At 43.9% G+C, this 17,390-nt stretch overlaps 1 protein-coding gene across 1 annotated transcript in view; it reads left to right on the top strand.

The window, feature by feature from the left end:
* Window positions 1-17,390, top strand: part of MYOZ1 (myozenin 1) — a 66,219-nt gene that overhangs the window by 26,481 nt on the left and 22,348 nt on the right. The window contains exon 3 of the mRNA XM_069753241.1: window positions 11,652-11,842. Within this exon, the coding sequence (XP_069609342.1) occupies window positions 11,652-11,842 (191 nt within the window). The remainder of the gene's footprint in view (window positions 1-11,651; window positions 11,843-17,390) is intronic.

Raw genomic sequence — 17,390 nt, 5'->3', positions numbered from 1 at the left:
GGTAAACATCGGGTAACTAAGCGCAGGGCCGCGCTTAGTAACCAGATGTTTACCCTGGTTACCATGCTAAAAGTGAAAAAAACAAACACTACATACTTACCTACCGCTGTCTGTTCTCCAGCGCTGTGCTCTGCACTCCTCCTGTACTGGCTGTGAGCGTCGGTCAGCCGGAAAGCAGAGCGGTGACGTCACCGCTCTGCTTTCCGGCTCACAGACAGTACAGGAGGAGAGCAGAGAAGCAGAGCGCAGCGCTGGAGGACAGACAGCGTTAGGTAAGTATCTAGTGTTTGTTTTTTTTTACTTTTAGCATGGTATCCAGGGTAAACATCGGGTTACTAAGCGCGGCCCTGCGCTTAGTTACCCGATGTTTACCCTGGTTACCGGCATCGTTGGTCGCTGGAGTGCGGTCTGTGTGACAGCTCTCCAGCGACCAAACAGCGACGCTGCAGCGATCCGGATCGTTGTCGGTATCGCTGCAGCGTCGCTAAGTGTGAAGGGGCCTTTAGTGTTCTTCACTTGCAGGTCGGACCGGGGGCTTATCTACAGCATTATAGAATGCTGTAGATAAGCCCTGATAGCAGTGGCAGCTTCTTATAGTGGCAAAATCTGTTGACAGGTTCCCTTTAAATTCAATGAGTATGACTAGATCTGCAGCAAAATTTATGTAAGGAGGTGGTGGAGACCCTTATCTGCCTCCTCTCTCTCCTTCCTGGTATGTGGGTTATGCATAAATGTGTATTGTATTGCACTGTTCACTAAATGTATTATGGTCATGTCTGTGTTGTGTTTGACCTGTCTTAATTTTTTATCATTGCAATGTATGTATTAGTAGTTCATGGATAATAAAGAATTAACTGAGGGGGCTGGACTCGCAGCCTCAAGGGAGCGGGAAGCTCCTGCTTCCTGGTCAGAGTCCGGACAGGCTAAGCTGTGGCAGGATGTGCTCCCCTATTGGGAGCATGCCATTGGAGCGCCCGCTAGAGCCGTGGCGTACTTGGGCTGGGCCGGAAGGATCCTCAAGGGGATTGTCACAGCAGCAGTGACCCGGTCTGTGGCCCTGGGTGTCCAATAAAAGTGATTTGAAAGGGGAATAAAGTTTATGGGAGATTAGTTCGTGACGCCACCTGTGGTGTTCGGCAATGAGTGGCCGACGCTGCTTAAGGGGACCACTGGGGCTGATGGTGATGTAGCTGGGATGGTTCTGTGCCCCATAGGTGGAGCGAGGCCCCAGGGCCACCAGTAAAGTTGGTAAGGGATCGTAGACGTTGGGGTGCAGGACTGAGGGTGTGGGAAATGACTGGAGGACACAAGGACTGAAGTTTCCTTTACCTTTACTTGTTAGTTGTAGGTGCAGTCCGGGGCATGGGTAATAGGTGATGATGGGGTCCAGGCAGCCTGGAAGTAACTTAGGATCCACCTAACCAAGTGGGTTCGGAGGCCTTCCTTCTGCACTGTTCTCTTAGGTCCTTGCTGCTTTAAGGTCTGCTCAAGTTCCTCTCCTGCGTGTTGCTTCTAACCTGTATGGCAGACAGCATGAGCCTATCACGAGCACTGTCTTTTCACTGGCAGCCCCGGGCTCTTGATCTGCTGTGGTGCCCTCTTGTGTACAGTGTGGCCAGGGAACTTGCAGTTCGCTGCCCTCCAGATTCAGCTGTCAGGGTGTACAGCACCCAAACAGCCAAGGACTCTGGCATCCTGTTTTGTCAGCGCTCTGTTCTGGGGTGAGCTTGGTTACAGCTCCACTCCCAAGGTTCTCCTCGACTTCCCTCCTCTCCTCTCAGACTACTGACTAACTATCTGCCTCTCCAGGCCAGAACTTATAGAGAAGCTCCCCTGAAACCGGGTGCTAGAGCTAACCCTTCTGGTCTGGAGTCAGGAATGTGTTGTATGCTGGTGTTACCTAGTAAGGGGACCCCTCCTTGCTTCCAGGCATGACATCATCCCCTGTGATGGAGGCAATGCCACTGTCGCAACCGAACTCCTGGGGTGCCACACCATACCACAGGAGGGGGACAGAAACTGCTGCCCCGGACCCATGGGCAGTGAAACGTGCACAATACTACATAGGTGCCCCACCAAAGGGACTGTAAGCGTCCTGATTCCAGGATATGGACTTTGCTGCTGCAGCCATTTCTGTGTCTAGGGACAGAATAGGAATCATTCATCTCTTGTTCATTTCTACACCTTTATTACTAAAATACAAGTTGCCACTGTTGGGCCCTATACAATGTGAAGCGTGGTTCATCCGGAGGACATCGTCCTATTGTGGAGAATAGCTGCAGGACTGAGGTAACCCACTGTGACCCAGGGCTGGGATTAGAACTGTCATTTTATGTGCAAGGGGCCGGGTGCTTCTGAACTGTTGCTTTGAGAGACTTTGTCATGACTACCACCCCGTTCCACCTTGTTACACTTATACACTGTCTGCACAATTATTAGGCAAGCTGTATTTTAGAGGATTATTTTTATTATTGATAAATAAGTGTGTTCTCAATCAACCCAAAAGACTCATAAATATCAAAGCTTAATATTTTTGGAAGTTGGAGTGTTTTTTTTTTTAGATTTGGCTATCTTAGGAGGATATCTGTTTGTGCAAGTAAGTACTACTGTGCAGAATTATTAGGCAACTTAATAAAAACCAAATATATTCCCATCTCACTTGTTTATTTTCACCAGGTAAACCAATATTACTGCACAAAATTTAGAAATAAACATGTCTGACATGCAAAAACAAAACCCCCCAAAATTAGTGACCAATATAGCCACCTTTCTTTATGATGACACTCAACAGCCTTCCATCCATAGATTGTCAGTTGCTTGATCTGTTTTCGATCAACATTGCGTGCAGCAGCCTCCACAGCCTCCCAGACACTGTTCCGAGAGGTGTATTGTTTTACCTCCCTGTAGAGCTCACATTTTATGAGGGACCACAGGTTCTCTATGGGGTTCAGATCAGGTGAACAAGGGGGCTATGTCATTATTTTTCTTCTTTGAGACCTTTACTGGCCAGCCACGCTGTGGAGTAGTTGGAAGCATGTGAAGGAGCATGAAAATCATGTTTTTCTTGAATGATACCGACTTCTTCCTGTACCACTGCTTGAAGAAGTTTTCTTCCAGAAACTGGCAGTAGGTCTGGGAGTTGAGCTTCACTCCATCCTCATCCCAAAAAGGTCCCACAAGTTCATCTTTGATGATACCAGCCCATACCAGTACCCCACCTCCACCTTGCTGGCATCTGAGTCGGAGTGGAGCTCTCTGCCCTTTACTGATCCAGCCTCTGGCCCATCCATCTGGCCCATCAAGAGTCATTCTCATTTCATCAGTCCATAAAACCTTTGAAAAGTCAGTCTTAAGATATTTCTTGGCCCAGTCTTGATGTTTTATCTTATGTTTCTTGTTCAGAGGTGGTTGTTTTCCAGTCTTCCTTACCTTGGCCATGTCACTGAGTATTGCACACCTTGTGCTTTTTGTTACTCCATTAACGTTGCAGCTCTAAAATATGTCAAAACTGGTGGCAAATGGCATCTTGGCAGCTTCACGCTTGATTTTCCTCAATTCATGGGCAGTTATTTTGCACCTTTTTTGCCCAGCACGCTTCTTGCGACCCTGTTGGCTGTTTGCCATGAAACGCTTGATTGTTCGGTGATCATCACGCTTCAAAAGTTTGGCAATTTCAAGACTGCTGCATCCCTCTGCAAGACATCTCACAATTTTGGACTTTTCAGAGCCCGTCAAATCTCTCTTCTGACCCATTTTGCCAAAAGAAAGGAAGTTGCCTAATAATGAAGCACACCTTATATAGGGTTTTGATGTCATTAGATAACACCCCTCCTCATTACAGAGATGCACATCACCTGATTTACTTAATTGGTAGTTGGCTCTCAAGCCTGAACAGCTTGGAGTAGGACAACATGCATAAAAAGTATCATGTGTTCAAAATACAACTTGCCTAATAATTCTGCACACAGTGTACAGTCATTCTCCTGTCATTCTGCGCAAATTCTGCAGCTGCAGATAACTATAAAATACAAAGAACTTATCTTTTTATGCAAGATTCTTTCCCTGCTGGTTTCAGCTTTGTAGAGCGTTCATTTGTTTATAATGGGGAAATGGGAGAAAGCTGCTGCTATAGACTTTTCTTCCTTGAGAGTAAAAGTATAACATGTTTAAAGCAGAGCTGGGACAAGGAGTAGGCAGGGTAGGCACCTGCCCAGGACACCTGCTGCCTAACCGAGGGGCACACTTTGAACAAAATATTAATGCCTGCAGTCGCCCGACATCTTCTTGCGGCCGCACACATTCATCATAGTGACAGTCGATGCACAGACATGGAGGTGTGTGATGTTAGTCACTGACACAGCTCACCCCTCTCTCTGTCCTGCACCCAGGCCATTGCTCCCTTCCTGCTCTCAATTACATTCATGTCTCAGACGCGAATGCACTTGCATTGTGCTCATCCCGGGACAGAAGGTTAGTTATCGCCCCTGCTCCACCGTTGATCTCTAGCAAGACGCAGGCCACTTCCGGCCCTCTCCTTGTTGGAGAAGGTGCATGCAGGGGACATTGGATGGAGTGGTGCAGTGATGTCATCACCCCATTCAGAGCCCACTGCTGCTCAGAGGTGATGGTGGACAAAGATCCGGGATTAGGTGATGTGACTATTTTTTAATTTATTTATTTATTTGAAATCTTATATTAGTGTGCATGACAATATAAAATGAGGGGAGGAGTTGTACAGATGGGGGATAAAATGAGTGGAGGTGCTGTGCTGATGAGGGGAATAAAATCAAGGGCTGTGGTGGGGCATGAAATGAGAAGCGGTATGGAGGGACATGAAATCGGGGGATGTGTGTTTGGACCATGAAATGAGTAGCTATGAAGGGATAAAACAAAGTATATGAGGAGCTGTGGTGACCATACTGTATATGGGGCTGTGGAGGTCATTATACTGGGGGCTGTGGTGACCATACTGGATACGGGGATGTAGTGAATATCAGACTGTTTGGGGTGTTGTTTGTGGGCCATAATAAATATGGGGTGTTGTGGGTATCTTCATAGTATACATGCGGGCTGTTTTGGACATCATTCTATTTATGGGGGTCTGTGGTTGGACATCATGCTATATATGGGGGGCTGTGGTGGTGACAATGCTATATACTGGGGGTGGTTTGGACATCATACAGTAGGTATGTCTATGGTGACCATCATACTGTGTAAGGGGGACAGTTTGAGGAGGGGTTATAGTGTGAAGAAGGCAGGGCGGTGGGCAGTATGAGGGCATAATGTGAAAAAAGGGCAAATAATGGATATGGAGAGGAGACAGTGTGAAATGAAGGCATAATATGGAGATGGGTTAGTATGTTGGGGGGATAGTGTGGAGATATATAAAGTGTAATGGAAAATTGCAAAAAGGACAGCCATGGTATAGTCCGTGGTTCATAAGGCCGACGGTGTGGTGGTTATAGTTGATAATGGTTGACAGTGTGGAGGTCATATACCATAGGAGACTTATTTAAGGTACAGTATGGACATATATTGTTATGCAGACGGCATGTCAATTGCATACTTTTTTTAAGGGCACTGTGTTAGGATGAGCTGCAAAAGACCGAAGAAGAGGGAGGTCAGCAGAGAACAGCTGTGGATGTAAAAAGTCATTATGACATCTAGACAAGATGAAAACAAAGTGACAACTCCAGAGAAGATGTAATCTATAAGGTACCTGGATATAAATGTTTATTTGTGAAACTGACTAATTTTCATCAGTACAATGATTCCTGTATGGTCTGTAGTCTGATGATGGCTGTTAATAACAACTCCCAGTATCGCTTTACCATTATTAAGAACATGCTGGGAGTTGAGGGGTTGTAAGTTCATGCAATACAATGGGTATATGGGGCTGACGTGATATTACAATTGATCATTGTACTAAGCTTGGTTCTTGTATTCAAGTACACTTGGTTCTGGTCATGTATTCATGTACTAATGGAAGGTTCTGGTGATGCATTCATGTATTGATGGTGGGCCTGGTTACATTCCTGTACTGGTGGTGGTTCTGGTGATATACTTATTTACTGGTGATGTTTCTGGTGCCATATCCATTTAAAATTGATGGCTCCGGTGCTCTAATTATGTACTGATGATTTTGGCTTCATATTCATATTCTGATGATGGTTCAATGAATGAACATATCATCAGAATCATCATCAGTACATGAATATAGCATCAGAACAACCATCACTGCATGAATATGTCACCAGAACTGGAATGCATCACCAGAACCATTATCTGCTTTGTGCAAGCTGTATTTGTCACCTGATGAATATAAAAACCATCAGACGTATCCCTTTATTTTTAATAATGGTCTGTTTATTTTCATTAGGGTATTTGTCAAATGCTGGACACTTTAATTGACACCAAACAGCCCCTATTATATAGTTATACTTTATTAATCTCCATAACTATCCTTGGCTTCTACATTTAAAGTATAAGATGTCAGGGATGAATACCACTATTTTTTCCAGCTTTGTGTAAATAGTCAGAAAATTTTTTTGATTCTTTATCTAATTTTGAAATTGCACCCCCTGTTAAGTCACATCCCTAAAGTATACCACTTTTGTTTTACTTTTGATAACATTTTTTGTGTGAAAAAGGCAACAATTCTAGTGGAAGTGGTCATCAGAGTTTGCTCCCTAATCCATCGGACGGTAAGGGGTGATGTGCATTACTGGTCCTGTTATTTTAGTCTCTGAACCATTCCTTTGCTCTGGGGTGGGGTGGGGTGGGCCCATTGTCTTCATCTGCCTAGGACACTAAAATACTTTGTCCCGGCCCTGATTTAAAGTGAGACTTCCAGATCCACTATCCTGACATCTGTTGGAGAGTGCTGAGAGGCCCTAATACTCATTAAATGGTCAGCTGGGCCCGATCAAATCAGTGTGTTTAGAAGCCTTTAATGCATTATGTAAAGTGCTTTAAGATATATCAGGAATTTAATTGATTCATTTGTGTATTATAATTTTCTCACTGGTCGGTATAAAGCAATGGGTTTATATTCAAATAAACCTATTTCAACACCCTCATCACCTCACTGTCCAAAAACCCTAAACGTCTCTTTGACACTTTTCATTCCCTACTCAACCCAAGAGTGCAGGCCCCAACCATGGATCTCCGCGCTGACGATCTGGCCAACTACTTAAAAAAAAAATTGACCACATCCGACAGGAAATTATCTCCCAATCCCCTCATACCATGCACTGTCCTTCCTGCCCCACTGCATTTAGCTCACTCTCTGACTTTGAACCAGTCACAGAAGAAGAAGTAATCAGGCTCCTTGCATCTTCTCGCCAGACCACTTGCACCAATGACCGCATTCCGTCACATCTCCTCCAGTCCCTTTCCCTTGCTGTCACCTCTCACCTAACAAAAATATTCAACCTCTCTCTCTCTTCTGGTATCTTTCCCTTCTTATTTAAGCATGCCATCATACATCTATTACTTAAAAAACCATCCCTCGACCAAAACTGTGCCGCTAATTATAGACCTGTCTCTAATCTTCCCTTCTTCTCCAAACTCCTCAAACGCCTGGTCCACTTACGTCTTATCCGCTATCTCTCAGATAACTCTCTTCTCGACCCTCTTCAATCTAGTTTCCGCTCTTTACACTCTACCGAATCTGCCTTCACTAAAGTCTCTAATGATCTACTAACAGCTAAATCTAATGGTCTCTACTCCATGCAACTTCTCTTGGATCTCTCCGCAGCATTCAACACTGTGGATCATCAGCTCCTCCTCACTATGCCACACTCAAGCGGCCTCAAGGACACCCACTCTCTCCTGATTCTCCTCCTATCTTTCTGACAGCTCTTTCACTGTATCTTTTGCTGGTTCCTCCTCCTCTCACCTTCCCCTTACTGTTGGGGTTCCTCCAGGATCAGTCCTAGGCCCCCTCCTCTTCTCTTTGTATACTGCCCCTATTGGATAAACAATCAGTAGATTTGGTTTCCAGTACCATCTCTGTTGTGAGTTCTGTGATCAAGCTCCCTCCTGTGGTCACGAGTGGTACTGCGGCTTCTGAGTTTCCTTCCTCAAGTGATGAGGTTAAGTCGTTAGGTGCTGCTCTATTTAACTCCACCTAGTGCTTTGATCCTGGCCTCCAGTCAATGTTCTAGTATTGATCTTGCTTCCTCCTGGATCGTTCCTGTGGCCTGTCTGCTCAGCATAAGCTAAGTTCTGCTTGTGTTACCTTTTGTTGCTGTATTTTCTGTCCAGCTTGCGTTTTTGGTTTTGCTTGCTTGCTGGAAGCTCTGAGACGCAGAGGGAGCACCTCCGTACCGTTAGTCGGTGCGGAGGGTCTTTTTGCCCCTCTGCGTGGTTGTTTGTAGGTTTTTGTGTTGACCGCAAAGCTATCTTTCCTATCCTTGGTCTATTCAGTAAGTCGGGCCTCACTTTGCTAAATCTATTTCATCTCTGTGTTTGTGTTTTCATCTTACTCACAGTCATTATATGTGGGGGGCTGCCTTTTCCTTTGGGGAATTTCTCTGAGGCAAGGTAGGCTTATTTTTCTATCTTCAGGTCTAGCTAGTTTCTCAGGCTGTGCCGAGTTGCATAGGGAGCGTTAGGCGCAATCCACGGCTACCTCTAGTGTTGTTTGATAGGTTTAGGGATTGCGGTCAGAAGAGTTCCCACGTCTCAGAGCTCGTCCTATGTTTTGTGGTTTTTGTCAGGTCACTTGTTGTGCTCTAAACTTCAAGGTCCATTGTGGTTCTGAATTACCTATTCATAACACATCTCTATGCTGATAACACCCATTTATACACTTCTTCTCCTGATATCACACCTGCCTTTTTAGAAAACAACAGTGATTGTCTCACCGCTGTCTCTAACATCATGTCCTCCCTCTATCTGAAACTGAACCTGTCAAAAACTGAGCTCCTCGTGTTTTCTCCCTCTACTAACCTACCTTTGCCTGACATTGCCATCTCCGTGTGTGGTTCCACCATTACCCCCAAGCAACATGCCCACTGCCTTGGGATCATACATGATTCCGAGCTTTCATTCACCCCCACATCTGATCACTGGCTCGCTATTCTTATCTGCATCTCAAAAATATTTCTAGAATTCGCCCTTTTCTTACTTTCGACTCTGCAAAAACTCTTACTGTTTCTCTTATTCATTCTCATCTGGACTATTGTAACTCTCAACTAATCGGCCTCCCTCTTACCAAACTCTCCCGGTTCCAATCTGTCCTGAATGCTGCAGCCAGGATCATATTCCTCACCAATCATTATACCGATGCCTCTACCTTGTGCTAGTCATTACACTGGTTGTTCATCCACTCCAGAATCCAGTACACACTTATTACCCTCATCCACAAAGCACTCCATGGCTCAGCACCACCCTACATCTCCCTGGTCTCAGCCTACCACCCTACCCGTGCTCTTCATTCTGCTAATGACCTGAGGTTAACATCCTCAATAATCAGAACCTCCCACTCCTGTCTCCAAGACTTTTCACGTGCTGCGCCAGTTCTTTGGAATGCACTACCCAGGTTAATATGATTTAATCCCCGATCCCCACAGTATTAAGTATGCCCTAAAAACGCATTTGTTCAGACTGGCCTACCACCTCAACGCATTAACCTAACTATCCCTGTGTGGTCCATTCAAAAAACTTAAACCAAAATCAGGTTCTTCACATCATGTTCTCATATGCTTTATGCATTTAATTAGCCCTCTGTGTCTGAACTGTTACATATTTAGGCTGTTAACTGGTTTATGCAGCTTTACATGAACACCTGAGCCTTACACTATGGCTGGTCCGAACAACGAAAGCAATTGTTACCATCCACCTCTCGTGTCTCCCTTTTTCCTCATAGTTTGTAAGCTTGCGAGCAGGGCCCTTACTCCTCTTGATATCTGTTTTGAACTGTGCTTATTGTTATGCTGTAATGTCTATTGTCTGTACAAGTCCCCTCTATAATGTAAAGCGCTGCGGAATATGTTGGCACTATATAAATAAAATTATTATTATATTCAGTCTTTTGGAAACCACTGATAAAGCAATGCAATATCACAATTTTTTTAAATGACTACTGAATTTACAGTCATAGCTATACATGCCTCAAATATTGAAGTATAGTGTGTTTGTTATAATAGTGTGTTTCCCTAGAAACTCTTAAGGCTAAGTGCGCATGATCAGGATATAGCAGCATTTTGGGCACAACGTATTTTCCCTGCTTCCAAAACGCTGTGTTCTAATCATGCAGGTAAATCCACATGTGTTCATTGAACCGCAAAGATTTACCGCATCTAATGAATGGCTATGGGTGAGACTACGCACCGGAGATTAGAGTCTCCGCTGCAGAAATTAACATGATGTGGCTCGTAAACCCCCACTGTTGCTGACTTTCCGCAGCGTCAAATAAAAGCACAGTGGACATGGGATTTCTATAAATCCTATCCACTGTGCTTGTAACCTAGAACACAGCTTTTTGGATGCAGCGCAGGTTATCTGTATCCAAAACGCTGCTATTCCAGATCATGGGCATGCACCCTAAGTTGTGAAGCTCAGCTTTAAATACCATCACCCTGTTGACAGTACATTATCTATATAAAGAAAAAAATTTTTAGTTTTTTTTCGCAGAATCTAATTATATAAAGGAATTGCTATATACTGTATTTATTTATATTATATCCCATCACATCAACCATGGCAGTGGTCTGTGGCAGCTGAAATCGGGAGGGGGTACTGGCTCTTACCTGACGACGTTCGCAGCTCTTCCTGTGATTAGCTAGGCCGGCTGAAAATAAGTGGCACAGGTCAGGTAAAAGGCAGTACCCCCTCTCCCTTCCAGTGGCAGCAGACCACTGCCTTGGCCGATGTAATGAGACAAAAAAATTGATTTGTACCAACTCTCTGTGTATGTATAGCTTGCTGTCTGGTAGATAGCTGCTTCTCATGCGGAATTCTGCAGACATTACTTTCAAGGATAAAGCATAACTGTAACACATGTTCAGCTTTCATCCATGATGGACTTTGGTTGAGAACTTCTAATAGTGAGTGATGCCTAATTTTGGACATCCACATGTAATGCATTTGGGGAGAAATATAGGGTTCTGCATGATACCACTATAATTGTATCCAAGACATGGATGATAATCTACAAAGCAAGTATCTGTTTGTCTGTCCATGTAAATATCTTTGCTAGTAGAATTGCTGAGGGGTGCCTACAGTATTTTGTTATCTAAACTAAATAAATGCACTATTAATAGTTAATTTAGGGCAGGACCATGATCAGAGCAGTTGCACTCAACTCTTCACCTGTCACTCTTGAACATGCATTGATCCTAATAGTCTCTGGAGGACACATGGAGCTTGCATCCTCTGCGACTCTTAACATATTTTTTTGGAAAGGCTGCTATGCTGAATTCCCTAGGTTTTTGAGTGGATGATATTACTTACATCACTGTATGACCTATAATTCAAGCATTTATGGTACATCCGAAGACAATGGCATTAATAGAAGTTACCGTCCACGGCACAACTCAACCCTACATGGGTGCTGCTAAGTGCATTCATTGGGTAAAATCTTTATAAATGCTTTAACATCTAAGATGTCAAAACTGCTTAACATATTACTATTATCATTTTAGCATCAGGAGAAGGAGAGCAGGATGTCTCCAGGCTAAATTTAGGGAAGAAGATCAGCGTTCCCAGGGATATCATGCTGGAGGAGCTATCTTTATTAAGCAATAAAGGCTCCAAGATGTTTAAACTGCGTCAAAAGAGAGTGGAAAAATTCATCTATGAGAACAATCCTGACGTGTTCTCTGACAACTCATTGGTAAGTTGATGAAAAGATATGTTTTAGTTATTATAAACAGAGAGGCTTGTTATTATCCCAAGGTGGTAACATAGTCCCATATTTGATCATTTCCGTTTGGACATAAAGAATACAGTACATTAAAAAAAATGCTGCAAACTGCAATTTTGGAAAAATCACTGGTAAAGTTGAAGGTTCAGCAAATGTACCGTATATGGAATGTCAATGATAACAGGGTTTGAAATTATTAACTGTATTATTTTCAAAGCACAAATGCACTAAAGTCAATGAGAAACCATCTTCACACAACATTTATAGAATTCAAAAGTTTACATTTATATAAAATGTTGAATATATTTGAAAATCCTTTAATTTTCTTGTACAGCTTCATAATTATATGACCATTTATTCTGCACTAAATTCAGAGTTATAATGGTTTCTTTATACCAAGGAGTAGTGCATTATGGAAGTGCAGATGATAATTGAGGTGCTCATACATTTCAGATATAAGATGGCTAAACCTGACAGAGAAGTCAGGACTCACCAGCTATCTAGTAACTGCCTTGCTGCCAGAAACATAGTTTTCTGGCTTCTAATTGGAAGTAGGTGGGCATCAGCATAGTCCTGTGCAGTGCCTGATGGTTCGGTGATGGGAATATTGGTGTAGTACTGCCGTAAGGAGTAAAACTGAGGTGGTGCAAAAAAGTGAGATGAAAATGGCTTTGACTACATAGACAAACAGAAGGACCTGCTACCTGTCGTGTTCTAGTAGTCAAGAAGATGAAGCAGCAAAGACAGAGGAGACTCTTTTCATAAAGGGGGTTGACTGGCCAGTCACTCTACGTGACTGCAGACTTGTGAATCCTACCAGCATGTGCACCATATGCTGTGGGGATTCTCAAGTGCCGGAGCCGAGAGTATGACCGCAAATATGTGATTTGCATGCATGCGGTCACGTGCCAACTAGATGAGTGCAGCAATGAATAAGGATATACATGACTTTGTGAATGCGGGGTTCAGATAGTGTTTCTACATTGCTAGTGGAGTGGTAACCTATCTGGCAGTCGCATGATTCAAGTGGAAAACATGATTTATTAGGAAATGCAATTTAACAAATGTGACGTTTCTATCTGTAACTTTGACCCTCATGAGACTAAAAGTGCAATCAAAAAGAAATCAACATAACACAAGAGACTTGAAACAATAGAAACTTACAACAAAAGGAAGGACTACAGTTGTTCAAGAGAAATATATACAGTATGTATAAATTGTGGTAGGTCGGCTCACTCAGCTGCTCCCCAAGGTAGACACAGGAACACTTGCATTAAAGTCTCTGAATGGTTTATTACTTCATAAACTACAAAGCAAAATAGCAACACAAAACAGCGTTCCTATCACAAATGAAAATAAAAAGTTCATACAAAAGTCCTCCAGAACATGGCTCCTTCTGGGACACAACACACTTCAGCTCCCACCAGAGCTTGGGCCTGGAGACTTCCTTCCTCCTAACACAAAGCAAAGAAAAAAACAAAAAAGCAGCTTGACATTTAAACTTCCCCAACCACACCCTTGCGGTGGAGATATGGTGAGTAGGCGTTCTGCCCATCTCTTACATCTACTCACAAAAAACCCAAACCTTTGTAATTGCTGATTAACCCCTCAGCACATGCTGGATAGAAACTTATAGGTTTCACATCAAGCAGGATAACAACCTTCACGACACTTATCTTCCCTCACATACAGCTCCAGTGACACTGTCACTATGTATATATATGTATATATATATATATATATATATATATATCTCAATATAGAAAAGGAGACAGAAGATGGCACTGCCAACACCGTTAGGCTGCTAAGCTATTAATTATCAGGTGTGTCTTTTAACCATGCGGTTACATACTGTGCTTCATGATCTCGGGTGTTCGTGGGAAAATGACATTGTAGTCCACTTGTGTAAATGAGAAGTAAAAGGAAGGCACTCACCGATCTGTTAAAAATTCCTTGCTTTATTTGCTTTATTTGATCTTCATTAAAAATCCATGGCCAGGAGAGTGAGTAACGGAGCTAAAGTCAGCAGGTGTAGACGACGGCCGTTTTACGGGTCAGTCAACTGACCCATAGAAGTGCTTACACAGCACGAAACGGCCGTCGTCTACACCTATTCACTTTAGCTCCGTTATTAAATATAAATAAATATATATATAAATTACCGTATATACTCGAGTATAAGCCGACCCGAGTATAAGCCGACCCCCCTAATTTTGCCACAAAAAACTGGGAAAACTTAATGACTCTAGTATAAGCCTAGGGTGGAAATGCAGCATTTACTGGTGAATTTCAATAATAAAAATAGATCATTATTTCCCCATAGCTGTGCCATATAGTGCTCTGCGCCGTTCATTATTTCCCCATAGCTGTGCCATATAGTGCTCTGCGCCGTTCATTATTGCCCTATAGCTGTGCCCCATATAGTGCTCTGTACCGTTCATTATTGCCCTATAGCTGTGCCCCATATAGTGCTCTGTACCGTTCATTATTGCCCTATAGCTGTGCCCCATATAGTGCTCTGCACCGTTCATATTTCCCTATAGCTGTGCCCCATATAGTGCTCTGCACCGTTCATTATTGCCCTATAACTGTGCCCCATATAGTGCTCTGCACCGTTCATTATTGCCCTATAACTGTGCCCCATATAGTGCTCTGCACCGTTCATTATTGCCCTATAGCTGTGCCCCATATAGTGCTCTGCACCGTTCATTATTGCCCTATAGCTGTGCCTCATATAGTGCTCTGTACCGTTCATTATTGCCCTATAGCTGTGCCCCATATAGTGCTCTGTACCGTTCATTATTGCCCTATAGCTGTGCCCCATATAGTGCTCTGCACCGTTCATTATTGCCCTATAGCTGTGCCCCATATAGTGCTCTGCACCGTTCATTATTGCCCTATAACTGTGCCCCATATAGTGCTCTGCACCGTTCATATTTTCCTATAGCTGTGCCCCATATAGTGCTCTGCACCGTTCATTATTGCCCTATAGCTGTGCCCCATAAAGTGCTCTGCACCGTTCATTATTGCCCTATAGCTGTGCCCCATATAGTGCTCTGCACCGTTCATTATTGCCCTATAGCTGTGCCCCATATAGTGCTCTGTACCGTTCATTATTGCCCTATAGCTGTGCCCCATATAGTGATCTGCACCGTTCATTATTGCCCTATAGCTGTGCCCCATATAGTGCTCTGCACCGTTCATTATTGCCCTATAACTGTGACCCATATAGCGCTCTGCACCGTTCATTATTGCCCTATAGCTGTGCCCCATATAGTGCTCTGCACCGTTCATTATTGCCCTATAGCTGTGCCCCATATAGTGCTCTGCACCGTTCATTATTGCCCTATAACTGTGCCCCATATAGTGCTCTGCACCGTTCATTATTGCCCTATAGCTGTGCCCCATATAGTGCTCTGCACCGTTCATTATCACCCTATAGCTGTGCCCCATATAGTGCTCTGCACCGTTCATTATCGCCCTATAGCTGTGCCCCATATAGTGCTCTGCACCGTTCATTATTGCCCTATAGCTGTGCCCCATATAGTGCTCTGCACCGTTCATTATTGCCCTATAGCTGTGCCCCATATAGTGCTCTGCACCGTTCATATTTCCCCATAGAAAGCTGTGCCATTGTCGCTGCTGCTGCTGCAGTAAAAAAAAAAAAAACACATACTCAGCTCTCTTGCTTGCAGCTCCCAGCGTCCGGTCCCGGCGTCTCTCCGCTCTGACTGATCAGGCAGAGGGCGCCGCGCACACTATATGCATCATCGCGCCCTCTGACCTGAACAGTCAGAGCGCAGAGACGCCGGGAAGATGGAGCGGCGCCCGGCGGCTGGAACGTGGACAGGTGACTATGCGATACTCACCTGGTCCCGGCGTCCGGCTCCTTCCCCCGTACAGCTGTCTTCGGTGCCGCAGCTTCTTCCTCTATCAGCGGTCACCGTTACCGCTGATTAGAGAAATTAATAGGCGGCTCCACCCCTATGGGAGATGGAGCCGCCTATTCATTTCTCTAATGAGCAGTCCCACGTGACCGCTGAAGAGCTGCAGCACCGAAGACCGTGGGACGGCAGGGGGAGCGCCAGGATCGCCGGGACTAGGTGAGTATGCCTCAGCGCCCTCTTCCCCTCACCCGCCGAGGGCTGAAAATCTCGGCTTATACTCGAGTATATACGGTAAATATATATATATATACTAGATGGTGGTCCGATTCTAACGCATCGGGTATTCTAGAATATGTATGTAGTTTATTTACGAAGATTTAAGAATAATCAAATAAATACACAGGATTTTCCAGGTAAAATATATACATTATCATTGTCATATGGCAATTTGTTGTGGTGTCTCCTGTTGGCGACGTTGTCTGTGAGATTCCGCATCCTGGGCTTGTCTGGCGGCAGTTTGTTGAAGTGTCTCTTGCTCTCAACGTTGTCGTTGCCTTGCTGCTGCTTTTCTGTCATCCTCCTTGGTGTATTTTTGTTTACGACCCATTGGAAGACAGGAAGCGTAAATCATGATTGTGTACAGTGATGAAGTATCTGTTCAGCGCGCTGTGACTGACAGAACGTGTTCAGTGAACGTGACTGAACTATGTCGCACTGTGACTGACTGAACGTGTTCAGTAAACGTGAGTGAACTATGTCGCACTGTGACTGTTCTGTCTTCCTCCACGTAGGATGCTGTGTGGATTCCAACATACGGCTAAACTTTCATCCACATCCCAGTAAACAGACTGTGTTGATGCTTAAGTCTTATTTATTAGGGTGATGATAACCAAAACTATAACGTTGAACAACAATGGTGGACAGTATTCATAGTAGATGATCGAATAGTGAATGATGTTGATGTACAAAGTGGATGTTCAGTGAATAATCATAGTGGATGACTGATCATAGTGGATGACTGATCATAGTGGATGACTGGTGAAAAACTGTAAAGAATAACAGCATTTCAGTATAAGCACATACAGGGTGCAATCACATAAATAACTGGGACATTACAGAAAGAATTATACAGAGTGCATTACACCGTAATTCTAACAGCACTGCCCTATTCTATACAAGAATGCATCTATCTACATGCAGAGTACACATTAACCTAACTGCAAGCTGCAAAGCACATCTGCCTAACTATATCTGACTATAGGAGCTGCATAAGGCTTAAATACTAACACAAACATAAGATGCATTAAACCTTTATAAACGTACCGAGATCCGTTAGGACAGGGGTAAGAAAGTAAGCGAGACAGGAGCACGTGTGCCTCTCTGCAGATCTGAGGAAAAATGGCTACTGAAGCTTGTCTTCACAAGAAGAATGTGGGCGGAACTAACCCATAAGACATTGCTCTTAGGAGGGAAAGGTTGGTAAACAACATGAAAAGTAGGCAACTGATGACCTCCAGTGGCCACAACTTGAATAACATGATAATTAACTCTCTGCACATTAAGATGGGCAGAACACTCCCCGCTTGGCGTCAACAGATGCCACAATTAGGTTCTTTTGGGGAAAATAATAA

The sequence above is a fragment of the Ranitomeya imitator genome, chromosome 2, assembly GCF_032444005.1.
Source record: "Ranitomeya imitator isolate aRanImi1 chromosome 2, aRanImi1.pri, whole genome shotgun sequence".
In the NCBI taxonomy this organism is placed as follows: Eukaryota; Metazoa; Chordata; class Amphibia; order Anura; family Dendrobatidae; genus Ranitomeya; species Ranitomeya imitator.
Note: the sequence above shows the minus strand (reverse complement) of the source record. Positions and strands in the feature narration are given on the sequence as shown.